The sequence below is a fragment of the Urocampus carinirostris genome, chromosome 14 (genome assembly GCF_059441175.1).
Source record: "Urocampus carinirostris isolate Australia breed hairy pipefish chromosome 14, RoL_Ucar_1.0, whole genome shotgun sequence".
NCBI classification, from domain to species: Eukaryota; Metazoa; Chordata; class Actinopteri; order Syngnathiformes; family Syngnathidae; genus Urocampus; species Urocampus carinirostris.
Genome location: NC_142362.1, coordinates 503300 through 523361, shown reverse-complemented (window position 1 = coordinate 523361; position 20062 = coordinate 503300). Strand labels below are relative to the sequence as shown.

General features: G+C 40.2%; 1 protein-coding gene across 1 annotated transcript in view; it reads right to left on the bottom strand.

Annotated features, from left to right (window-relative positions):
- Positions 1–20062, bottom strand: part of pdia5 (protein disulfide isomerase family A, member 5) — a 45071-nt gene that overhangs the window by 11366 nt on the left and 13643 nt on the right. Inside the window, exons 2-15 of the mRNA XM_088353083.1 lie at positions 18905–19031; positions 18292–18379; positions 11729–11812; positions 11601–11646; positions 10884–10976; positions 10546–10606; positions 9423–9490; positions 8224–8315; positions 5705–5776; positions 4761–4897; positions 3221–3291; positions 2931–3094; positions 1783–1913; positions 1032–1102 (exon numbers count right to left, since the gene is read on the bottom strand). Coding sequence (XP_088209209.1) covers positions 1032–1102; positions 1783–1913; positions 2931–3094; positions 3221–3291; positions 4761–4897; positions 5705–5776; positions 8224–8315; positions 9423–9490; positions 10546–10606; positions 10884–10976; positions 11601–11646; positions 11729–11812; positions 18292–18379; positions 18905–19031 — 1305 coding nt within the window. The remainder of the gene's footprint in view (positions 1–1031; positions 1103–1782; positions 1914–2930; positions 3095–3220; positions 3292–4760; positions 4898–5704; positions 5777–8223; positions 8316–9422; positions 9491–10545; positions 10607–10883; positions 10977–11600; positions 11647–11728; positions 11813–18291; positions 18380–18904; positions 19032–20062) is intronic.

The window sequence follows — 20062 nt, the reverse complement described above, 5'->3', positions numbered from 1 at the left end:
TGGCTTTGTCGCCTTCCTCTCCGACACACGGCTGCAATGAGTTGCCATGATGTTAACTTTTCCACTCCCCTCAGTTATCCTGTTGGGTGCCAGACGTTTTTCTCAAATGGGAAGTGCCGGTGACAGCCAATTTTGAAGGCCTAGAGAAAATTTTGTTCTGAAGCTACATAGCCATAGGAAATATCAAAAGAAAGCTTCAACTCTCATCTTTTGTTAAAAAACAATATGTTTCTCGCTTTTACTGTTTCGATAACAACAGTTGAACATTGCTACATTTCTCGAACATACTTAAAAGCAGAACTTTCACTTAGGTGCTTTTTTCAAAATATATTTGTCATACCTCACATATATAACAATGCTTTACATAAACACAAAGGCAATTTGGTTGCAAAAGAACATTTTAACGCAAGAACACTGAACTTATGCATGAACGATGCATAAACTCTGCTAAAACCTTTTAGTGTTGTTTCCGGTGAAGTTATGTTGTCGTGGCGATTGCGGATGTGCATGAAACGTCTCGCTTCTCTGCCCCGACAATGACGAAGGGACTTTGTCATCTTTTTTTTTTTTATAGAAATAATACAATTTTGAAGCGTTGAACCGTCTGAACGTGTATTTTTGATTTTCCCTTCACGGCATATGGATACAGGAAAGAAAACAAAGCAAAATGTGTGTTGACAAAGATCTGATCAAAACTACTCCCGCCATCTAGTGGTGATTTATCATACGGAAATCATTCCCAGAGGCTTGATAGTCACCAAAGGTCTGCGCCAAAGCCTTTACAATAGTTTAATAAATAGCAACAACTATTTTTACATTTCGGCACTCCAGGCCAATGCTTCTGAAAACATATTCATACGTTAGGGCACTGAATAAGTTTAGACACAAAATTAAGGGGTGAGTGTGCCATATCAAATTGAATGTAGCTACTTTTATTCAGGCTCTGCTTATCAAGTAGCATGTCTAGAGCCAATAAATAATTGTAGGTTTTCATATCATTTTGGAGATGCATGCATCAGTTGTGGACTCACCTTGCGGTCTTCCTTGAAGAGTTCCGCTGCAGTTGTGAAGTGAGGAACTGCGTTTTTACAGTGCGGACACCCTGTTAAAGAGGACAACAAAAGTGACACAGTGTGTCAACGTCTATGTGGTCTGACATAGTTGTCTTGTTTAACCTATGCAATTTGGTGGCAATTTAGGACAGTGTTTTTCTATCAGTGCAACTTGTGGAATTTGAGGTTGTTTATTCTATGTACTACTCCTTGCTGCAGGAGTCCAAAGTGAATATTTTGGAAATGCACTACTACGAATTATGGCTGTAGAACATTTTTTGAAGCATGAAATTAAGGCAAAATATTACCAGATTGCTGCTTACTTCGGCTGCCAACATTTTTGAAAACTTTCCACCAAGACAAGGTGACTCATTTTCTTAAGATGTTGTATGGCTAGAAAGCTATTAAAGTACTGGGATGTTTGTGAGGATGTGTTTAAAACAGGTGGTTCTCGAACATTTGCTTTATTAATGCACACTCCTTGGATATTCTTTGTCTCCCTTGGGTTTAGGTGGAGTCTTAATGCCGCGCAATGAGATTTTGGCAAGTGAGTTGGACTTACGTATGAAGACTGGTTAAATCCCAGGAAATGATTACTGTCTATCCCAGAGGAGACACAAGACCACACACTCCAGCGAGGACAGCCCAAATAGGCGATGTGATGTGTGTTGTTTTTAAAAACTACACTAAATTAATGTAGACCTCATGTTAACGGACACGTAAGCCTTACATGGAGCGTAGAACATGACCAGACTGTGTTTTTTCTTTTTCAGGGCCTCTCGAAAGTCCTCTGAACCGAGATGGAGGACGCTGGACGGCTTGTCCTCCCAGGACTGTTCAGGCGGAGGGGGGGCCTGTGGACTGGAGCATGGACGGTCATGAAACACTATATACGGCGTTATTCAAGTTCTATAGGAAACCTAATTCCTTCATAAGATCCATCAGTTTAAACACTACAACTGTAAATACCCTAGAATGTTCCCCGCATTAAATAACCTTTAATAATGAAAATTAAGTTCTCAATTAAGTTATGATACTGCTATTGTGAGAACATGACACATCTTGTACATGTTTCACAGACTACCACGAATCACCCACAATCGCCTGACAAGATGGATTGAAATAGTTCCATTTTAAAATGAAACAACCTTTTTCCTCCCGTGTATTACAACTAAAACTTTGATATGGTATTTTATTATTTGTTTTTTTCTTTTCAATCATGTTGCAACAAACACAACATCACAAAATGAACAAGCTAGCTGAAAATAAAAAAGAGATGACAGGCAGAGACCAGAGAATTATAAAAGACCGGTCCCAAAAAATAACTTTGGACACACTTGGAGGTTACATAGATAACAGGCTTTCTCAGAGAATATATTCAGGGTAATTATTAAAAATGATCATTAAGGACACCGATCATGTTAAGTACTTCCTATCTTGGTTATGAAGCAGAGACTACCAATTCAAAACACCTTCCATTTATCTTTTTCGTTTGTTCACATTTTCAGATTTTCTAAGAAGAATCTCAAATGACCTATCACAGGAGAGCTATTCCCAGAACAGGAACACAAGCTATACAGGTTTTCTTGAAAGACCACCTGGTGCCCGCGGGCACCACGTTGGTGACCTCTGATCTAGATTTTCAAAAGAGGTGTGCTAAAATAGGACAGTGATCTTATGTCATGTTCTGCATTTGGTGTGTCCAATTAAAAATGATACATCACACTTTTTGTTCGAATTCCACAGTTAAGCCTTTCCACCCATCACTTTCCCCTATTGAGCGCACAGTTGCCATGGATTTCCTTCCAAAAGCAGAAGAGGATGACTATATCACAAGTACAGCATGTTTCTTCGTTTAATGACAAGAAAATCTCTCACTTGTTCATGAAGTCCAGGATCTTGTCTTTGCTGCGTATGTGAGGCAACGTGTACATTTCCTGTCCTTTCTCAAAGTACTTCAGGGTAGGAAAGCCAGAAATTTTGAAGCGATCTCCCACAGCCTTGTGGATGGTGGCGTCTATTGCAGCCAAGACGCCCGGACTCTGCCAAAGCACATTTTCAGGCAAAGATTAGAGACAATCGGCTAGAAGGGAGGGGAACTCATCTGAACCACATTACACCACACACGCACACATACAAAATAAGATTTTTAAAAAAAGGAAAATCACCTTCACATCTTTATTCAGTATTTCAGCAGCTTCTTCATAGTCTGGCTTTATCTTTTTACAGTGACCACACCCTAAAGATGGACAGAATTCAACAATACATCTCAATCAACAAGTTAAGCCGAAAGAGCGTGTACATGTATATAGACTGATTGAAAAAAATGGGAAAAAAAGATTTGTGTGGCCTTGAAATCAATAAAATTTTGTCCTTGAGTGAATATGCGCTCAGCTGTGAAGGTATACCGAGCTCTACAACTGTACTTAAAGGCCATCCAATGTAGTCTGTACATCAAGTTGAAGTCCAGGGCTAAACTTTTCTTAATAAAGACGGCTGCCAGAAAGTGAGAGTGTGCACATTTGTTACATTTAGTAAATCTCTGCAAAACCACCGCTGCCGCATCCGAGGCGTTTAATAGAGCGTGAGCCCGGCCAACGTACACAACTTTTGTCGGGCGGCCTCTACAACGTGTCGTCGGTAAAGATGTATGGCCCTTTGATGGCGACATCCTCTGCTACCGGCTAGAAGTAAATTGGAACCTTTCCAAAGGTTTTAAATTGCCCTTGTCAAAACAGCTGAGCGCCTCCTTTCTTCAGCGCTAGTGCAGGCGATAAATCAGTTGGGGTGGTAGAGAAGGGACGATGTCGCCAGACATGCGTTCATGCAGATTGCGGCCAAAGAGCGCTTGCTCCTCTTCGAACGGGCACGCTGCATGTTGGACACGGTTCAAAATCAATAGTGGCAACTAACAGCACGCTAATTCCTGAGAAATTCCTGTAGGTAGTCAATACTTTGCAATTTTCTTGGTATGACACGCTGTGCATGTGGTATGTCACATCCAACGTAGTATGACTACAATCAAATATTTTATTTCTTTAATAGAGTAACCCCAGGGATTCGGAATCCCAGGCTTACAACGTTTTTACTTTATGTGGGAAAAATATTTTTTTCGGCCCCTCGTTATGGAATCTTCCCCTAATATACGACGTCAAGTTAATTTAATCATCAGCACCCACCCCCTCTGAATCTCATACTTACTGTGATTACTTCTTAATAATTAAGGAAGCTGGCTTCCAAATCAGACCAAATTTTTGTTTGAAATTAAATGAAAAGTCGTTATTGCAGAATGACAAATTAAAATCCTCAAATTGGAGTAATAGGAATAATTTCCTGTGTGCACAGAGTGATTGCCAACAGTTAAGTGCAAATGGCTTCTTGAAGCAAAAAATGACTTGTGGAAACCACATCATCCACTTTATACAGAACAAAACAGACACAAAAACTGAAAATGGTAGGAAGAATGTCAAACTTTTTAGAGCCACAGGAAAGAGTATGTCGTTTGCTTGTTCAATTAATGTTTTTAAAATTATAATTAAAGTTGCAAATTCTTTCATGAGTGATGTGACCATTTGTAAAATGCAGAATTGACTTTGGTTTGTGCAAAACAACTTTGAAGGAAACCTAGTTGAAAAATAATGCTGGATTAATGTGCAATTGATTTCTTGGTGGTGGTTGAAGGAGTATGTTGTGTTGCGCAATACCTACAGGGGGCGTAAAACATGACCATGACAGCAGGATGTTCCTCCACGAAAGCGTCAAAGGATTCATCCGTCAGGTGGAAGACAGACGAATCGGTCTCAGACCAAGAGACCTCGGGAGTCTTTGGCTGTGCAGGCTGGGGGCTTAAAAAAATACAAGTCATGTGCTTAAATCTAGATTGTGTCTAAACCAGACTCAGATGTTCAAGATGAACGAAAGAGTAACAAACAGGCAGGATACACACACAATGTGTGAAAGGAGCCCGCCTGGATGACATCACATTTGCTCAGTAACACATGTGGATGACGCCCGCTCAATCTTAACATCTCTCGTGCCATCTCCCTCTCTTTTCTCACACAAAACACATTATCTCAATTCGTCGGTGTAATCCCTTTCCCAATCACGCACAATGCTGTGCACACACACGCAAACGCACAAATATCACCTCTGATGCACACAGTCTCTCAAATTCGACAGATACAAATTCACAATAGCAACACCCGAGAAGGTTAATTCAATATATATTCTATCTTTCGCAACATTTACCAACAAGACATCTTTTGAAGTAACACGTAAACAATATTGCTGTAAGCGCGACCTGATGAATATACAACCCCTTGCATGGCTGACTGCGCTATTGGTGAGTGTGAGTGTGTGTGTGAATGGGTAAAAGTGTGAAGTGTACTGTAAAGCCCTCTTGAGGTCCTCAGTGACTCGTAAAGCGCTATATCAATGCATTCCATTCATGATTTACCATAAAACAACATAACACAATGCAAACGCTGACCTTCTTTGCCTAGGGTAACAGCTGTGCAATCACGCTGGTGTTTAAATAAGCCTCACGCATAGAATATTTACTGCGCTCACACATGCATTTTTCACATACAATGTCTATAGTGTCACATATCAACTCCAGATGTTGCTTAAATGATGAAAGTCCAACCACTCACTTTTTCATCCATTCTGCAATGTCTTTAGCGGTGGCCCCATAGTTCTCGTAGTGGTAGAGGAACTTGCCCTTCCTAAATAAGACACAAAAATGTAGTATTGCCAATGAAGGTTGGTGTTACTACGTAGTGGCATTTTAAAACATCAATAAAATACTTCAGCAATACCTACAGACTGGTCTAAGGTACAAGTTTATAGTCATAAGGAAATGGTGCAAAGACATAAGCAGAAACATTCTGCAAAAATGAATAAACAAAATATAATGGGCAAACACTTTTTCACAGTTTTGAGTGCTTTTTTTAGTGCATGATGGCTCTGGGGAAAAAACAGTCTCAGGGCCTCCAGCAGGTCAATGGTGGCTGGGGTGGGAGGAGTCTTTAGAAATGTTGTTAGCTATGCTGCTTTAGTAGGAGCTGGGGATGTCCTCCAAACTGGGGAGATAGCAGCCAATGATTTTCTAGGCTGTAATAATGACTCTCTGTAAAGTTCTCATGATTACAGCCGTGCACCAGGCATACCACACCGTGATGTTCTATTTTAGTATGCTCTCCACTGTAGCTGTCGGACACCAGAAGCTTCTGTTCAAGTTTGTTTTTCTAGAGCAGTGTTTTCCAACCTTTTTTAAGCTAAGACAATTCTTTCATTGATTAAATAGTCCGTGTCCCAACCCCCTGAAAATGCGAGAAAGATAAATTAAATTAAACAATTAAAAAAAAAGCTTATACAAACAATATAAGTGTTTCTAACACAAAAGAATGATGTCATATTATAACATCTTGGATAGGAATTAAATGAACACGAAGAATAAAGTGTTTTCTAATCTTTCATATTTATACTCTGTGTGAAGCCGAGGCCTGTTTGGGTGGACACAGAGCAGGCGGGAATTCATGAAAGGAACACACAAAGCTCTTCCTCCACAGCTTTCAGTCTTTCTCTCACATATTCCCTTGTCTCTGAGCACAAGGCAATTAGCTTCACGCTGCTGCCACTTATGGTATGGAAGAGTCCCACATGATTACTTTGCCAGGCGCTAGACCGCGCAGGCACACGAATTGGAAAATTGGTTGAAAAAAACTGTTCTAGAGCAACCTCAGGAAAATGGAGCCTCTGCTGGACAACAGCTCTGGTGTTGACACACTAGGAGGTCAATGGAGACGTGGATATCCAAGAGTAGACTCTATACACAGTAGTAGTAATGTAGAGCTTTTTAATTTTCGACCGCTCCTACTTTACGTGACGTCAAACCCAGTCCAGCACAAAGCCCCCTCACGCCTCCTTATAAAAGAAGGAGGGAAAATTGAATAAGTGTAAAACATGCATCCTTGCAGCAGGTGCAGCGCTGAGATAGCTCAGGAGCAGATGAGTGTTATCGCACCGAGGTGCTCTTTAAACTACAGCCGATGGGCCGGCATTGTCATTAGCTGGAACGGCACTGGCGTTAATGTTTCTCCCCCCTCAATTGTGTGTGTATTTACAAACACACAATACACTAAAACACAAGCTGGCTATGCCCACAAGGACTTAATCAGTTCTCATCTAATTAAAGGGCCTGGCTGGAATGAGAGTGTTTAATGTGGAAATTGGGATGATTAGGCTGCTGCACAATACTAACAAACTCAGTCAACATATGAATCCGGCATATGATGCCTCGGGCGACGGCAAAGCAAATAGAGATTTGGGGTGGTAGGGTGGTGCCCCAAACAGACCATAAAGGGGATTAACGAACAGAAAAACAAATGCCTTTTTATGACCTAGATCAGACATTTACTCTGAGGCAGATGTTCTTAAAGCCTCTTTGGGTAAACAGATGCTTTCTAAAATCCAAACTATATATTTCATCTGATCTCTATTTGATATTTAGTTCTGGTTCTCACCAAGTTTTGGTATCTGCATCTGTTGTTCAATTCCTTAATGTCTAGGTATCAACTTTATCTGGACTGCCCACAATCTTGTCCTTGACTTTGTCTTGGAATCCCAGAAAACTGATCCAGACATCGTTTCAACATTAATAATTTATGTATTTACTTTGCCAAACTCTCAAAGTGTAACAAGGTCTTTCTCTTGGAGGGTTTAGGTCTGTCTCATTTTATTTTCGACGTTTTTGCGAAAGTCTGTGCAATGACTCTTCCAAACGCATTGTCGTGATCTTGATCAAAGTCCTGGGCTTGACTCGGTTACAACTTTTTCAAGTGAAGTGAGCACTTTAATCTGCCAATCCCCAAAAAGTTAGCTAGAAGTTCTAAGTCGAATTACCTTCAAATGACTGAAGTCATTTCGTCCAAGAACAACGGCAGCTAGGCCATTGTAATGCTGAATTTTGGGAAAAAAACACTTCAGGAGCAAGCAACACCCGTCAGCCTCAATGAATCCGCCACTCACGCAAATTTAACATGCTTTAAGTTGCATAGAGACGACTTTGAACTCAAAGTAGATGCTTGATTTTCTTTGGGATACAAAACTGGACTTGACACATCACTTGATTCACAATTACCGACTGAGCTAGGAAACCATGAGCACTCACTCAAAGTAGCAGAAAGTCGGGTAGCCCTTGACATTGAATTCTTGCTTGAGTCCGTCAAATTCCGATGGGTGCACGTTCATGCCAGCAAGAACCTTAAAAAAACCCACAATAAATATTAAAAGCAGAAAGGGGTACACAGGATTTCTGTTTAGGTGAATACCCTCCTCATAAGGATTTAACGCATTTTCTGCACTATAAAGCGCACCTAAAAGCCTTCAATTATTTTAAAAGCTGACCATGCGCCTTATATATGGATCAATATCGTCTCGCAACAGGTCTAGCAACGACGTAACCAGCCACTGGCTCGATTTTCCCCTACAGAAGAAGTAGTGTGCAGTGAATCCTGGGGTATGGATACCATCGTTTCAGTTCCTAACCAAAGTGTTCAAGTTTTTTGGGGTGTGCCCTATAACCGGTGAGCCTTACAGTGCAGAAAATACAGTAATCACTGGGATGGGCACCAGCAACTCCACGATCCTAGTGAGGATAGTTAGCTTGGAAGAATAAAAGAATGAACAAATTTTAGTATTTTTTATAGAGATCTTATTTTTACTTTCTATTCTATAGGTTTCACATTTGCAAACAGGGAGCAAAAAGTTAGGTGCCGTTGTTATTGATGACAATAAAGACAACTCAATTCCACAAGAAAATGACAGTATTACTGGTGCAATGACACAATGAGCAATTTTCATGGGGGGAAAAAATACAAGAAAGTTTTCCTCTACAATTAACTGTTGTTTTTTTTCCACACTAACTGAACGTTCAGGGTAAGAAAGATGACGTTGTTTCCTGGTTTTTAAATTTTCCCCACATATAAAGCAATAAGCAGCCTTGTCACTTAATGTATTGAAAATTCAAAGAACCCAATTTGTAGCTTGCCAGAGAAAGAGGAGTTGTTTTTGTCATGGTCTGAATAGCTTAGTGCTTTTGTTGTAATTTTTCCTTTTCAAGTATGAAAGGAAAAGCATGGATTATGGATGGCAAGCTCAAGGCGCATCAAAGAGAGGTTTTGGGGATCTTATTTTTCAGGAGGGGAGCAATCTTTAGTTTAACAATAGATGTTGCCAGATCGTACAGAGAAGACTAGCAACATCAGACATTATGGTACAACAATTATATGTCAATGATAAACTAAAACGAGCCATTTCATTTACATGAGAAATTTGGATTCAATTATTGAGGGCATTGGGACAACTTACGTATCGGCCCTTTGTTTCTGTAGCAGCTTGCTGAAAGACTGGCTGCATCCTTTTACACACACCACACCCTGAAAAGAACCAAAATATATTAAGTGTAATTAGAATTCTACCCATCTTAAGTACAGACAATTTTAACAGCACAAATTGTTGAATATGATTAACATCCGTTCAAACACATTTATAAATAAAACGTGCCACATACGTAACTTATAATAATAAAATAAAACAATTTTTTTTTTTTAAAAAAAGGGGCGGGGGGTTTGGCATGTGAAGTATATTATTATGGATTGGCAACTCAAAGGAGATGGGTTTTGAGTCCAGATTTGAAGATGGACCGGGTAGGTAGTTGAATTTCAGACTGGAGGTTAGATGGTAATGAGTTCCAGAGCTGGGGAGCAGAGCAGCTAAAAGCGGCTGGAAGCTCTGCTCCCCACGGAGCTAAGACGGGCAGAAGGTATGGTGAGATGGAGAGAGGAGGAAGAACATAGGGCGCGGGGAGCTGCTGCAATGTGAAGGAGGTTGGAAAGGTAGGGATGGGCAAGGTTATGGATGGCCTTATAGGTGTGCAGAGGGATTTTGTAGGTAATTCTTTGGTAGATTGGGAGCCAGTGTTATTGTTGAAGGACAGGGGTGATGTGATGGCGAAAGGGGGTTTTGGAGATAATGCGGGCAGCACGAGTTCTGGACCAGCTGTAGTTTATGGAAGAACTATAGAGGTAGGCTGCAAAAGAGGGATTTGCGATAGTCAAGGCGGGTGGTGACAAGGCTAAGGACGAGGTAGCGCAGGTGAAAGTAAGCGGACCGGATGTTATTTTTATGAGAGTGGAAGGAGATTGTACTGTCGAGGATGACATCCAGTGGAATTGGGTTTGCAGGAAAAGTAGAGTTGGAAGCATTGGAAGGCAATGTTGAATTTAAAGGAAATATAGCCTAGGAGGAGTAGGTAGGTCATGAAGAGGAGGGGCCCAAGAACAGAGTCCTGAGGCACAGCGGTGGTGACTGGAGAAGGGTCAGAGAAGGACTCGAGTTGTATTAATTGAGTGTGGCTGTTTTAAATGCAATTTGTGCAAAGGAGGGTTGGAAAGATGTTTCAAATTGCCCAAGTTCGTGAACAAAAACTCACATGGCGCGTAGAACATCATGAGGAGCGGCTTCTCCTCTTTCTTCAACAGCTTTCTAAACTCCTTCAAACGAACATAACCAGACGAAATTGTGTGAGAGGAGCATATAATACAACCATCAAATTAGTCTTAATGTCTCCAAAAGCTATTTTATCACACAGCTCGACATTTTCATGAAAGTCTTTGCATTTCCAGACAGGCTCAGACAAAACCTGCTTTCAAAGAATCGGTCTGACGTTCCTTGGGGGGGTTTTACAAATGTCATCTGAACTGTCTGAAGGTGTTCAATAAAATTATGAATGATTCTTCAAAGTGCTCTTTCGGCGTCCTTGAAACATACTTTTTCTGTTTCTACGTGGACAATGTCTTTGGCTTCTGGGTTTTCCTCCCACAGTGGAGGCCCTGAGGGGTCCTTTAGAAAAGCCACCATAGACTGAAAGATAGATAAGACATAGTTGTACATTTCCTCAAGACATACACAGTGCACAACTTTCAGATCAGATTTTATATCGTTCATGATATGTTCCTCTATATTCTCTATGGACAATTAATACACTAGGTTTACACTATTCTGTGTCTATAAACCTCTGATGAACCATATTCATACACTATAGCTGTGATCTAACCTTAAATTCATTCATATTTAATATACCACATTTTTTGTCTTATTCTTGCACCATATTTTCTGATCCACTTACAATTTAAGCCACTCTATGAGCACGTCCATATCAATATTGCCTATGGTATATTTTGCCATCTTATTCTTTGTCTTTACAATCTTTTATTACATGCGTATCCAGGAGTGTCACATCTGATCGAGTTCCAAATAATGTACACTACGTAGTTATCAATGACAATAACTACTTATTCTATTATACATTGTAATTAATGACTGTTTACCTTTAATGGACTAGTATTGTACTAAAGTAAACAAAAATAAATCCAAATCATATTCATAGACTATACCGACACCTATATTTATTGTCACAACATAACCTGATGTGCATAACAGTACTACCTTGAACCATTGCGACGATACGTGGAGAGTTCTGCTTACCTTGAAGGTGGCAGGCCTATTGTACTCTGTGTGGAAGGCTCCATCTCTATATAAGTACACAAGAGGAGGGTGCAATAATGCAGACAAAGTTACAAGAGGAGTAATTAACAAATTTGGATCGGACTCACTTGTAATGCAGCAGCTCGGCGGCGCTGCTTTTGGAGCTGGGGTCAACTTTGACTTTCTTGCAAAGCTTACGGCCCTCGGAGTCTCTGAGGAAGACCACATTAAAAAACGCTCACATACTTGGCAATTAAACATTATTTAGCTGCCTAGCATTTACTTTCCCTGAATAGGAAGTTGATCGAGGAGGTCATAGTACTAAAATCAATGGAGGTTCACCTCATTATAGGACAAAAAAGTGATGTGTTTGACTTTGGCTGAATAAAATGAAGCCAACACTGGCAGTCTACTGTTGCTGTAGATTTACATACAACAACATCACAACGTCCACCACCTTTTTGACCTGCTGCCTTCCGGCAGACGCTATAGGTCACACAAAACAAAAACAAACAGACTCAGAGACAGTTTCTTCCCCAGGGCCATTACCACCCTTAACACACGCCGCACAAAAAACTGAAACTCTTGCAAACACACTACCTCATACAGATGTCAAATTGTATTCATTCCTATGCTCACTTTGCACAATGTTGACTATTTTTGCACTACCGCAGATTGCACTAATACCATCCCAAAACAGTTTGAGCACACCCTACATGCCCACACTTTCTTGTGAAAATATTGTGTAAATAGTGTGTAAACTATCCTTTATCTTTTTTGTTTTCTTTTATCCTCACAGTAAAATGTGAACCTGGAGAGCCACGTCCAATTTCATGGTCACAATATGTTCAACACATTTTGTAACAATGATAATAAAGGTATATTCTATTCTATTCTATTCCAAAGAACATGGGTAGCCCCCTGAAAACACCTAAGTAGCCCGCGGACTGGAATTAAAAAGGTTGGTGACCCATAAACTAAAGGAATCAAGTTGGGTTTTTCATACAAAATGACATAAAAACAGCACTTTAAACATTTAATTTAGCTGGATCCTCTGTAGGCTAGACGCCCGTCATTAACATCAATTTTGTTCAAGATCAGAATTTTATGAGCAAAGTAAAAAAAAACACCTCAAAAAAAGTCCGAATCCGAAAACCAGCAGCCTCAATCCTACATGCTAAATTATCACGTTAACTTACAGTATTCCAACTCCCTGAGAAGGATTCACGGTTTGTGGCCAACAACAACCTACAATTGTTGCTTTGATTGCCTGTTGACTTGCAATGGATACAAATGTTTTTGACACGGACCCGTGGGGCTTTACCGTTTCGATTTAGTGGCAATTCAGGTGAATGCCCAAAGAAGTTTATTTGGCCAAACTTATTCCCACTTTTTCTCTACTGGAGAAAAGTATTGCTGAAAGAAAGAACAAATTATGTTCAACGTTAGGGATTCTATTTGTGCAGTGACCACCATCGATGTTCATTAATGACACTTTTTGAGTTAATTTCTGCCGGGTAATTGTTTGGTCAATGCGTGGTAGGAAAAAAACATCAACGTTGCGATACGCAACACAAACTTATTTTCATCAGTCGCTGTGGACAAAGCCGACTGCTAAATTAGAAACGTGATTGTAATTTATGATGCCGACGTAATGGAAGCGGGCGAACTTCAGGCCAGAATACTTCACGTTAAGTAAATGAAAAACGGCTCCTGAGGACCAAGCACGGCCATTTGTTTGAGAGAAACAAACATTGGCTGGCTTGAAAACATCACCGCTTCTTTGTGGAGGACATCGAGCTGGAGAAAAGACGGATAGAAGAGCAGGGCCGTGCAAAGTATAGAGAGCAGGCAATTAGTTTGTATTAAATGATACAAAAGCAACTACCAGGGGTTGCAGGCCCCCTTAAATGTCTCCAGTTTGTTATAATTTGACTTTTATAATTGGTTGGAAAGCTTGGAAAGAAAATTGCTGCAGGGCATAGCGGTCATTTCATAAAAAAGGTTTCAGTCAAGCTTTAAGACACGAGTTTGTATTTAACAAAGTCCTAAAACCTTGACACTATTCTATGACGAAAGGCAACGACCAAAAATCTATTTTTCATCATTTTAAGATTATTGGTTAATGGGGTCATAAACATGGGGTAGGTCCTGGGAACAAACAGTGATGCGTCATGGTGATTTTCTAACCAGCATGTCTGCATCATTGACATAATAATTGTCTTTAAATAGATGATTCACTTTTCTAAACTTTATTAGCCATTTTATGTATATAATTTATTTTAGGGTTGGGAAAAATGTTGCCAGGTGAAAGTGGCGAGGAGAAATTAGTTAAAAATATTCTGAGAATTCTGCAGCACAGTGGTTAGTGCGTGTGCGGCACAGATCTGGAGTCATGAGATCGAACCTCCTGTGTGGAGTTTGCATGTTCTCCCCATGCTTGCGTGGGTTTCGTCCGGGCGCTCCTGTTTCCTCTCACATTCCAAAAACATGCATGTTAGGTTAATTGGCCGGTCCAAATTGTCCCTAGGTGGGAATGAGCAAGCGAATTGTCTGTTCCTGTGTGCCCTGAGACCGGTTGAGGGTGTCCCCTGCCCACTGCCCAAAGATAGCTGAGATGGGCTCCATCATACCCGCGACCCCACAGAGGATAAGCGCTGCACATAATGGATGGATGAATTCTTTAATTGAAGGACTGCCGCCTCCATCATTTTTTTCTTCCACATGTAAAACATGGCTGTCATATTCAACATTGCTATGTTATCCAAGCAGGACTGATTCTCCAACACAATAATGAGCTAAGCTATTAATTAAGTGTTTTATGTCAGGCCATCAAATTGAAGGTGCTCCGCCTACAAGCAATTAATATGCAAATGTTCCACAATTTAGTATTGTACATCTGTCTAATCGCACATGGTTGAAAGTTAATTAAAAGACCTCTGCAAACAGCTAAGAAAAGAAAAAAAAAACTAAAAATGCTACCTCAAGTATTTTTCAATTTTGAAATTGCAAAACAGTTGAAGGAAAAATAGAGGCTTTTCACACCACAAACGAGTCCTCCCAAATAATTCCGCCCCTCTGTGAATAACGTCTGTATGAACGCAGAAATGTAATGGGGCTTTTAACGTGGATCCCATTATGTCGGCACATGAAGCGGCAGGTGGTTTGCCATATTATATGTTGTGCACAACAGCATGCTGGAATTAAGTGCTTCTTTTTTTGTCGTCACAATTAATATGCATCTTTCCACCTACACATGCCATTAACTGAGTGAACATGCAGAGAGAAAAATAACAGTCCATAATACATGGCTGGTACAATGGTCTGAACATATTAAGGGCCAGTGTGTCCATTAGGAAATAGACTCCATTTAATTTAAAAAAATGTCTGATTTACAGATTCAGTGGGCACATTTCCATGAAGGCAATAATCCAGATTGTAAATTATATATTGCCGGTATTCAGATTATGTGAATCCATGTAAACTATTCACAATACAGGCGCTCACCTACTTACGACCATTTGACCGAAGAAAAACGGTACCTACAAAAAATAATTTTAGGATGTTGAAAAATATCCGGACATTGCTGTAAGTTAGATTTTGTATTTTGTGCACCTTTTTCAGAGTACAGGACATTACTGTAGTGCTTCTTTCCGCCGCGTGACGCTCTGAGAGGTCACCCATTATCCACCCCGAAGAAGGAATCCGCTTCCTCTTCCTAGTTCGTGTGTAAACATTCTAAACTGTACTGTATTGTATGTCCAGCACGCCAAGAACTTTGACATATGTATTGTTTAATATCTCGTTCATCCATTCAATAGGGTTGGTGTAAAGTGGAAAGAAGAGGCGAGACGTTTCTTTTGAAATGAAAGTGGAATAAGAAAGCTTGATGCGGTTGAGAAAAGGGTCGGATCGCTTTTTTTCTGCCACTTTTTACCACGGAGGAGGAAGTCCCCCAACTCTTGAAGCCCATCTTCCTTAAGTAAGTTAATCTTAACTTTATTTATCTTTATAGTCAAGTCATGTTTATTTCTATAGCCCTTAATAACAAGGAGTCAAAGGGCTTCACAGACCACAGAATGTCAACGCCTTATGTGTAGCTTTGTTTTTTAGTACTACGCTTTATCATTCAGCCTGCTTTGCAACGTAATAGAGCCTATTATTTTATTAAACGTTTATTTTACAGTTTTAGAACAATACAGGTTACTTATACATGCCTTAAACATACTTATGAAAACCTTAAACATACATTCCATAGAAACATAGCACTGAAGCAACTTTCGGACAAATTCAACTTATGAACAATCGTTCGCAAGTAGGGCAGAGTCTGTAATACGAATGAGGTCTTAGTCCGACTGCGGGTATTCCGACTGGGTTAGTCCTTCTGTTTTCAGATTACACATGAATGTATTCGTATCTGAATAATCAATTTGCTTGTGTGCAAGCACAAATTCCTTCCTTGGGGATATGTTACGCCCCGAAGTAAAGTGGAACTTTTACTACAGAGACAAATGATACAGGCAAAACTCCGGCTTATTGCCCAAAAAGAAACCCTTATGTGTATGTGTTGATTTGTACACAACATTTTTGTCACCACGGTGAAAATGCTACAGTTGTAGACATCCATATACAGTGGATGCAACAGTTGTATCCATCCATATATAGTGTAAGTGTATACTCTTTGCAAACCAAGTACGAGACCAAATTAGTAAATGGACAGCACGCAGCAATGGAGCACACTTCTGGAGCAAAGACGCTCGGTACTTTGTGGATTTTTGTTGGTGCCACGATTGAAATTATCCTTCTTTTTAAATGTCATAAGCTGAAAGTAATCTGAATACTCACAGATGTCATGTATACAAGGGTTATTAGTTTGTCTCATAGACTCACTTTTTTTTACTCTGGCTTGTTTGTGTGTATTTCTATTCTGTAACGTTTCTGTCACTGTTAACTTGTATTATCCACACTAGTTAGAGTGAACAAACAGCCTTGCAGGACACAACAGCATCTTTTGGATCAAATGAAGCTTCCAAAATGAGACCATTCATTTTTCCATTGGATGCCAATTGGCCAAAAAACTATTTCCTGGTCATCTGCACCCAGTACCGTTACTGGCACGGATGACTTGTGTTAGGCCGCCATTCCCTCATGTCTTTTTTTTTACCTTCCTCAAGCTCTGTCTGTCGGCCCCGGGCAAGCGTTTGGAAGGGTTTTCATTCGCAACGCCAGGCACATATGCCAGACCGTGCAGTGTTGGCGACAGAAGCGCAGGTTGCCTTGCAATGGACACTGCTCGTTTAAGCTTTCCCTGAATGCGGGGGAAACGAGCGCCAGGCTGTGTTGGAAAAGCCCGAGAGGGAAGAGAATAGCACAACCTACACAAAGTCAACTATGACTCATTTTAAGGTAAAAGCGAGGTGGGACTCAAAGGGAAGTCGCTTCCTTCCTGGCTCTTTGCCGCTTGATGATATGCGCTTTGTTTTCAGACAGTGGATGATGACTTGACATGCGGAGGAGGGGTGGAAACATAAAATAAAGCCAGAAAATGTGAAAAGAACAACCGTCAAAGTCGAATCGTGACAAGTGTATGGAAGAGAATTTCTTGACTGCGTCTTGGTACCGTTTTTAAATGTGTTTATTATAAACAAGCGTAGGCTGAAAAGACAGCCGACATCTACCTCAAAGGGGTAAAAATAAAGAAAAGATATAGGACTGTGAGAACTGACTGCCTGATTTTGTTAGCAAAAATGATGAGATAAGGTTTTTCCATAAATATAGGCTGATTGAAAGTCTGCTAGGTTAAAAGGTTGCTGAAAGCATCGTCTTTCAAATTTAGGACCTGACGATAAAAACTGAGAAAAACACGTTTATGGACATTTTTAAGACATTATAATTAGATGTGGGGCTTTAGTTTAAAGACAAATAGAATGTGGCCTCGTTTAAAAAAAAGAGAAGAAAAGAAAGAAGGGTGCATGTGGCTTGCATATTAGATCCCTCTCTTCCCTTCTACCGTTTTGTCAATGCTCAGACATTTTCCACTTGTTTAAACATATCTAACCCTTCAAAAGCCCCCTTACAAAACAAACATCAAAAAAACTTATTTCTTCATTTTTCGCATTAACGGCAATGCACCGGTTTATTTCAAGGTTCTTTAAGAACAGCTAATACTGGTGATGAAATCAGAATTGGCTGTTGCGGACTGCTCTGTAAACAAGTCTAGAATGTGTCTGAATCAGTTAAACTACTTCTAAGTCCCCCAAAATTCAGTCTTGTCCCCAAAGAAGACCTTCATCTTCAAAGACGGTGAGTTCTGAACAGAAGACACTTTTTTCCCTTTGAGGTTTGTCCCGGCTGACAGCAAAGAGCCAAACTCTGGCAGGAAGCTGCAGATGCTCGCGCTAACTTGTCAGGTGTGAGGCAATCAAGTTATTTGTAAACTGCCTGTCAACTGCCAGCTTGTGGCACTGGGAGGAAAAATAGTAAACTGTGCAGATGGATGGCAAGGGAGGAGACATTCTGACAGAGTACTATGTTGAAACGCCTGTCAATAAGATCGGTATATGACCTTACAAGGAGTCCTTTGGTGCTAATCTGTCTAGACTTAGCATCTCTAAAATCTTTGACACCGATAAAACAGTTATTTTAATATGTTTAAATTTGAAGCAGAAAAAAAACCTATATAAGTACATACCCACAGTTGACCCATGCAATAGTGCCCTGGCCCTTGACTGTCTGGGCCACATCGGACAGCAACTTCAGGTAGGAGTCACTGGATGTAGCTGTAAAGCAAAGAAGAAGAAACCTCTGAGGACATGGTCCAATTCCAAAGGAAGCATTAAGTTACCAAGCGACCTCTGTCATGAAGAAGGAAAGCTTTGGGTTGGACTCGGGACTCGCTTGTCTTTCAGTAGAACGAGTCATGTTACATCGGCTTTCAACAATTACACAATAGCGAGGACCAGACAGAAGATGGGGACGATTGGATGCCGACACAGACAATTCTTTACTCAAAGAGATCAACTGACTGTGGTTTGAATGGACACAAAAATGACATCCTTGGTCGTGAATGAGGTTGTATCATGAGAGTTCAGAGTTCCTGCGATCCATTTATCAGGCCGGCAGCCCGCCCACCATGCTTTTTCTCCAACAAATTATTAATGGCGGCCACAATCTTGGGAAAAGTCATCTTATAATTTAGTTCAATGCTCAAAATTGAGGAAATGCATCAGTTGATGCTTGGAATCTATTTGAGAGGTTCTAGGAGGAGTGCTTGTCTAGTAAATTTCAACAATAACATAACGTACCTGTCTTAGTGTAGAGAACCAGGACATTGGTCCTAGTCCTGAGCAGTTTCTTCAGATCTTTATGGTCGTTGATCTTCTCTATAAGGGGTGACACTTTGACTGCATCTAGTGCCAATGTTAGCAATGCCTGATAAAGAAAAAATGAAAAAACATGAAATATTATGCATCACACTTAAAAAATGTCTGCAGGGGATGATGATCCTGCTGTTCTCTATAATCAATACACAGCCTCTGTGATAAATACGGATATTAGCGTGGTCATGATTTGTAGTGTGTGTAGATCGACGTCAGAGGGATGAAAGCTGCTGATCTCTGCAACAAACTCAAATCCATTGAGGTGATTTTTTTTCTTCTTCTTTCACCTCACCCAAAGGAATTTCAAAATCTTTTAATGCTCTCAGTCCTCAACATATTGCCCACGGGCACCAGGTACCCCCCCAACCAGGTACCCCCAAAATAACAGAGTAGTCTGCAAACAGGTTTTGAAAATAGCTTAACAGTGATAAGTTGTTGCAATTTTCTGAAAAATGTGTTTTCTAACTGGCATGAAAAAAAATCATTAACATGATTCGTTAAATTCTCATCATTGCAGCCTCGGTCATGATTTGTTGCGCGTACAAGTACAGTGACGTTTTATTGGATGAGCTCGAATAAACTTTTTTTAAATGTATTTTTGGGCAGGCATTTGGACTGCATTTGAAACAGTCCTTTTCTTGCTTTCACCATTTTCATTCTAGAATAAAAGAAAACTTGCAAGCACGTACGCACGCACGCAGTCTACGCCCCCCAGCCTCCCTGCCACCTTTTCTCCAGCGTAATTCGCTCTGTGGTCAGAACACTGGGAATAAAAGTAAGAAAAGCAGATTGGTGCGGTGGGAAAAAATATATAAAGGCTCTTTGAACTCACTTGGGCATTGCTAACACATACTTAAAAAGTGTAACGTATCATTTTTATACCTTTTAAGGACACCTCAAACTACACACCCCCCTTTAAGTACATGATCATTTTTTCAGTTGATAATCTGTAAACGCAAATCACTAAGTGCCCTTGTACAAGGCAGATATTTTATGGTTTTCTTAGCTAATATTAACCCTATGTCTAGTAATTATAAGCTGGTAATAATATAGTTATAAGATAGTAATAACATGAGAATTTAA